A 7009-nucleotide genomic window follows, 5' to 3' on the forward strand; every position below is an offset into this window, starting at 1 on the left:
AGCCCTGGCTGTCCTGGAACTCACTTTGTAGACCAGGCTGGCCTCAAACTCAGAAATCCACCTGCCTCTGCCTCCCGAGTGCTGGGATTAAAGGCATGCACCACTACGCCCGGCCCAGTAAAAGTTTTTAAGCACTCCGTTATATCTGGGTGCTAATACTATCTACCTTGTATAGGCAACTGTTTTTGCAAAAACTTTCCTAGCACAGGCAACCAACTGGGGTTTTATGACTAAAGAGCACTGTTTGCCTGTGACTATACTAAGGTTGATTTGTGGCCATGGAAGAGCTTTTGAGGAGCTAATAGAGGTCTAGACTGTTGTTTCTTTTTAAATAGATTAACTATATTTAATGTGTGTGAGTACACTGTAGCTGTACAGATGGTTGTGAGCCTTCATGTGGTTGTTGGCAATTGAGTTTTTAGGACCCCGCTCATCAATCCCTGTTCGCTCCGGTCGGAAGATTGATTTATTTATTATAAATAAGTACAGTGTTGCTGTCCTCAGACACACCAGAAAAGTGAGTCAGATCTCATTATGGGTGTGAGTCACCATGTGGTTGCTGGGATTTGAATTCGGGACATTTGAACAGAGCAGTCAGTGCTTGCTCCTAACCACTGAGCCATCTCGCCAGCCCTAGACTATTGTTTCTTAAAATCACTGAATTCTCTGAAACACACCAGTAACCGCACTTTTTGTGGGGCTACTGCAGCAGGTTAAATGGGTTATTCCAAGGCCCCGTGTTAAAGGTGGCATAGATTATCTATCCAAGCTCCGGCTCTCTAGCACCAAAATAGTCTGTTTCCTTCCTTGGTGTATCTAAGAAAAAGGGGGAAACAGTCTGTTCTTTAAATGTTATATAAAGGGGATTAATTTTTTTGTTTGTTTTTTTGAGACGGGGTTTCTCTGTGTAGCCCTGGCTATCCTGGAACTTGTTCTGTAGTCTAGATTGGCCTCATTCAGAGATCCGATTGCCTCTGCACCCCTAATGCAGGGATTTAAGGCGTGTGCCACGATTGTCTGGCATATATTAAAACTTTTCAAAGATAAAATACTGCTGAGGTTGGTGGCACAGGTGGAAGGAGAACCAAGGGGCCAAGGTTCAAGGTCATCCTTGTCTCATGGATAGGGATCTAACCCAGGCTGTGTCTTCACACGTTGAGCCATTTGCCAGCCTGGCATGTTTTGAGCTTTAGCAATGTCGTATGGAATTTGTTCCTTTGCATTGTTGTGATGTACTGATCCATTCTGTTGACATACAAGCCATCTCCACTTCCCACGCTATGACTAAGTGCTGCTTCTTTCTAACAACACTCAGTCTTCCTTGGTTTCATTCTTGGTTGCTCACGACAGGGTTTCTCTGTGTAGCCCTGGCTGTCCTGGACTGACTCACAGAGATCCACCTGCCTCTGCCTCCTGAGCGCTGGGTTAAAGGTGTGCACCACCACTGCTGGGCTTGTGGGGGGCATTTNTTTTTTTTTTTTTTAAAGATTTATTTATTTATTATATGTAAGTACACTGTAGCTGTCTTCAGACACTCCAGAAGAGGGCGCCAGATCTCGTTACGGATGGTTGTGAGCCACCATGTGGTTGCTGGGATTTGAACTCTGGACCTTCGGAAGAGCAGTCGGGTGCTCTTACCCACTGAGTCATCTCACCAGCCCGTGGGGGGCATTTGTAATCCCAGCACTCTGCAGGCTGAGGCCAAAGGTTCTTAGACTTAAGGCTCAGCCTCTCAAGTGTAGGCTGTAAGGGCACAAGCCACCATGCCCAGCTCTCTGCCGGCCGTCTTCAGGAGCTTCTTACCAGCAAGCTCTTATGTGAGCTTAGTTTACTGATATTTTGTCTGGTTTTCCTTTTGTGGCAGCATTTGTAATTCAGTCTTAGAGTCATTGATCAAAGTCAGTGGTGTTAGGTGAATGGAATAACTGTGCTAGTGTGGCATTTAGGAGGCAGAGAATGGCTAAGCATTGATTAAATAGTATGCCTCCTCTCAAGGCCACTGGGAAATGACTCAGGTTAGTTCCTGAAAACAGGCAGTGATGAGGCAGTGATGCTGGCTCTTACAAGTGAAATGGCTTTCTATTGATTTTCAGTGAGGTGCTAGCAGATGAGTCTATCACATGCCTGCAGAAAGCTCTAACTCACCTCCGGGAAATATGGGAACTAATTGGGATTCCAGAGGAGCAGAGGCTACAAAGAACCGAGGTTGTAAAGAAGCATATAAAGGTGAGTCGGTTCCTGCTTGCTGGTCTCTGCAGTGACGACAGTAGGGATGCTATTTGAGATAAAAGGCAGACTGACATTTGGTGGTATTTGGGGGTCTGGGAGGAGGTGGTTTTAGGTAATGGCGCTGCTGCAACTCCATGGTGTAAGGCTAAAGACCTGAGCTCAACTGCCAGGACCCTGTATGATATAAGGGGATTGACACACACTCTTTGTGTGGCATTTACACAACCCCACATCATGAACACACATAACAACAACTAAATGTTAAGAGGAAATAATATCTAGTCATTTATACTAAGATATCACAGCTGTTCCTGATTTTATGTAAAGCCCTTTCTGTAAAATTTGAAATTATGAGGGTGTTGATATTAAGGCTAGTTAGTTTTGCGGGGTTTTTAATATGTTTTCGTTGTTGTTTTGTTTTATTCCCATTGGCTCCAAAGCTTTACGGAATGTCTTCTCTCTTGTAGGATCTTCTGGATAGAATGATTGCTGAAGAGGAGAGTCTGCGGGAAAGGCTTCTCAAAAGCATCTCCATCTGTCAGAAGGAGCTGAGTACCCTGTGCAGTGAGCTACAAGTGAAGCCATTTCAGGTCTGTGCTAGACCATAGTGCTTGGGAGATTGCTTTTAACTTAGGACTGCAAATCCAAAGCTTCCTTGTAGGAGTAGGGCTAGACTAGAGATGTTGAAGTGAAGCAGTTACAGGTTATCAAAGACTCCTTGGTGTATTTCTGTTTTATAGAGCATGATAATGTTTTTAAATTAACTTTGAGGAAAATGGAGACACAGATGTTTGTGAGCAAAAAAGGGATGGGGGAACATGGAAGAAATGGATTAATCGGTAAAGTCCTTCCCTCACAGCCAGGACAACCTGAATGCAATCCTCATATCTATGCAGAAAGCCAGGTATGGTAACATATGCTTATAACCTCAGTGCTGGGGAGTCAGAGGTTGATCTCTGGGGCTTACTGGCTAGCCAGCCTAGCCAAATGCATAAGCTTCAAACCAATAAAAGACCTTGATTCCAAAAAGAAAACAAAAACAAAAACAAGGAAGAGGGCTGGAGAAATGGTTCAGTAGGTAGGAACACTTGCTGCTCTTGCATAGCAGCTGGATTCAGTTCCTAGCACATGTGGTGTCTTACAGCTGCCCTGAACTCCAGTTCCAGGGGATCCAGCACCCTCTTCTGGCCTCTGTGGGTATCGGGCGCACATGTAGACTTGTGCAGGAGAAAAGCTAATACTCTTAAAAAAGCAAAGTGGACAGTGTCTAGTGAGTGACACCCAAAGTGACATCCATTTATTCATAAACATGTGGACGCTCCCATCCACTGGACAGGGTGACCGGGAACAGAGGAGGCAAGGGTTCCTAGTGATAACCAAGGAAGGGAGGCTGGCCAAGCCCAACCCTTTGTTCTTTTCATACTCAAAAGCTGCAAACCCCTGAACCAACCAGAATAGTGAGCTCTGAAAAGCTGGGACACAGAGGGAGCTTTGGAAGGTGGTGACAACTGCCCTGGTTACTGATACAGGGCTGACTGAGCACCTGCGTCTGTAGATGGAGCAAGCCTGGCAGTCAGACGCCTTTAAGGGTGAGGATGAGTCCTCTCTGGCACGCAAGAGCATTCAAGCAGATCATGACATTAGAACCCTTTCTTGAAATTAGCATAAATGGCATTGATTTACTACATACAGTTTCTCTTCAGTCCCTTTGTTTTTAAATTTCAATTTTAAATTTTGTTTTAAATTGTCAAAACAGGTACATGAGAAGTTGGGTGTACAATGGTACATCTATCTTCCTTAAATATATGGCAGTTTTTAAAAGTGCTAAATGAAACTGTATTTGTAGGACATACAATTACTATTCACCCTTTCCTTGTTTATCCACTGCAATAGAGAAAAATCTAAGTTGATATTGGTAAGTGCTATTCACAGGATTATTAATGTAAGCATTTCAGTTAATAAGAACTAGATAAACCACCCTCTAGCTAACTAAAATAAGCTTTTTCTGGTCCTTGTAACCTCTTACAAAAGATCCCAGGTACTGAAAACAGATTGCTAGAGCCAGGCAGTGGAGTACTCTGGAGTGGGTGGGACTGTAAACGAGGACCTTTTGCCAAATGAACAGTTGAGTTTTGCGAGAAGAAATGAGCTTGTGAGGTCAGGGACTGTAAGGACGGCACAGCAACCATTGCTTCTTCACTTAGGTCACATCCTAAGCCACCATACATTTTTAAGTTGTACAATTAAAATATGGAAGATTGTAGTTTACACTTGGTTGCTGTACAAATCATACACAAAACACATGAGCCTAGAATTGGCACCGTCATACACAAATACTTGTGGATTAATACAAATACATGATGTTCTAGATTTATTCTCTGGTATTGGCCAAAAAGAAAAAAAAAGATCAGGTCATCAAGATGGGTCAGTGGATAATTGTCACATGTCAAAGTCTGATGGCCTGAGTTCAGTCTCCAGAACCCACATAAGGATGAGAAGAATCAACTCCACAATGGTATCCTGTTACTGTCATATGCATGTCACGGCAACCTCTCCACTACACTCAAACAATTGTAATACGTTGATAAAACTATTTGAGTTTAAAGAAATTGTAAAGTTCTTAAAACCTGAGAGCTATGAGAGCGTTGGTTTCTTTCCTTTTACTCTGTGGGCTCTGGGGATGAGCCTCAGATTGTCAGTCCTGACAGCCCGCTCTCAGGTGTGAGCTGTGTAGATGGCAGTGTTGAGTTATACTGTCAAAAGGTAGCATACACATGAGTTTTGCTTGGTGTGATAGTGCAGGCTTGTAAACTCAGCCTGCGGAGACTTGAGGCAGGAAGAGACCAAGCTCAAGGTCAGTGAGATTATCTCAGAAAAGAAAAAGTATGGGGTGGTTTGTGTAATGTATGTACTGTGCTGAAGAAAGTGAAAAACTGGGGTTGAGTTAGGACTTGAAATATAGATTGTGCTGAGTGTCTACTGCCTTTGTCCCACTGTAAAGATGAGAAGTCATGGAATAAATCTATTGCTAAGTTGTAGACCACCGCGTTGTACACTTACAACTTGTAAAGACGGTATGTATGTAGGGTGATGATTGGGTATTTTACCATAGTTAAAAAAAAAATGGAAAGGGAGTTGGGCACAGGACCCATGCCAGTAACCTCAGCACCCGAGACAGGAGGATTGGGACTTGGAGGTCTTTCTTGGCCACATAGTGCAACTCAAGAGAGAGAAGAACAGCCTTGCCCTGCTAGAAACCCTAGGTGACCCCTTCCAAGGTCAAGACCAGGCTGGCCTTGAACTTGGAGATCCCCACGCCTCGACCTCCCAAGGGCAAAGATTAAAGGTGTGCACAGCTTGGAGTGCTTTGTGAGTTTAAACATTTGTCATTCATGGTTTCTCCCAGTGTGCTTCACAAGTAAACTCATGTAATTTCATACAGGAAGAAAAAGATATAACCATCTTGCAACTAGAAAAAGACTTGCGCACTCAAGTAGAATTGATGAGAAAACAGAAAAAGGAGAGGAAGCAGGAACTGAAGCTACTTCAGGAACAGGAGCAAGAACTCCGTGACATCCTCTGTATGCCGCCCTGTGATGTGGACAGCACCTCTGTCCCCACCTTAGAAGAGCTGAAGCTATTCCGACAGCGTGTGGCAACTCTGAGGGAGACAAAGGCACGCTGGTGGCGTTTGTTCATTCTACCATGAAACGTCACTGACTTTTAGGTGTCTTGAATTTGTTTTTCTTTTTCTTTTTTAAAGGAATCGAGGCGTGAAGAATTTGTCAACATTAAGAAACAAATCATATTGTGTATGGAAGAATTAGAACACTCTCCAGATACAAGCTTTGAAAGAGATGTAGTGTGTGAAGATGAAAGTGCATTTTGTTTATCACTGGAGAATATTGCAACATTACAGAAGTTGCTAAAGCAGGTAATGTCTGCTCGAATTGTGGTGTAGCATCTCGGTAGTATTCGTCAATTAAAAAATCCTGACAGCTATAAGGATAAGGCGACAATGTGGGTTAAGAGACTAGGTGAACACAAAGAATGGTGTGTGTGTGTGTGTGTGTGTGTGTGACAGAGAGAGACATGAGTCAAAGGTCAACTGCAAGTGTCACTACTAGAGCTGTACACCTTGCTGAGACAAGTTCTCAATTGGACTAGTGCTCACTTACTAACCAGGCTAGGCTTGTCAGCTGGTGAGCCGTACAGGTCTGTCTCACTTCTCCAGGGCTAAGATTACAAGCATGCCCTACCAGGCATGCACACACTCAGTGTTTACCCATGTTCTAGCAAATCCTTTACTGACTATGCTATCTCCCTCGTGCCTATTTTCCCTTTTTTAGTGGTAGAGATTAAATTCAAGCCTTGCAGTCTCATGAATTCTAGACAAATGTATCACTGAGCCCTATCCACAGTGCTGGCCTTATTTTATTTATTTGTTTATTTAGAGTTCAAGCTATCTATTGTGTGAATAAGAAATATAATATTCTTAGAATATAAAGTTAAAATTTCAGTTGAAATAGTATTAGCCATTTGAATTAGCCTAATGTTTAATAATAATTCAAAGTTTGAACACATGCCTTTAAACCTAGCACTCAGTAGGCAGAGGCAGGTGAGTCTCTGAATTCCAAGCCAGCCAGGGCTACATAACGAGATCGTATCTTAAAACACAACATCAGCCGGGCGTGGTGGCGCATGCCTTTAATCCCAGCACTTGGGAGGCAGAGGCAGGCGGATTTCTGAGTTCGAGGCCAGCCTGGTCTACAGAGTGAGT

General features: G+C 43.5%; 1 protein-coding gene across 1 annotated transcript in view; it reads left to right on the forward strand.

Annotated features, from left to right (window-relative positions):
• The window catches only part of Prc1 (protein regulator of cytokinesis 1), a 21632-nt gene that overhangs the window by 3851 nt on the left and 10772 nt on the right, over positions 1-7009 (forward strand). The window contains exons 2-5 of the mRNA XM_021167049.2: positions 2094-2226; positions 2697-2819; positions 5672-5905; positions 5993-6163. Coding sequence (XP_021022708.1) covers positions 2094-2226; positions 2697-2819; positions 5672-5905; positions 5993-6163 — 661 coding nt within the window. The remainder of the gene's footprint in view (positions 1-2093; positions 2227-2696; positions 2820-5671; positions 5906-5992; positions 6164-7009) is intronic.

This window comes from Mus caroli, chromosome 7, assembly GCF_900094665.2.
Source record: "Mus caroli chromosome 7, CAROLI_EIJ_v1.1, whole genome shotgun sequence".
Classification (NCBI taxonomy): domain Eukaryota; kingdom Metazoa; phylum Chordata; class Mammalia; order Rodentia; family Muridae; genus Mus; species Mus caroli.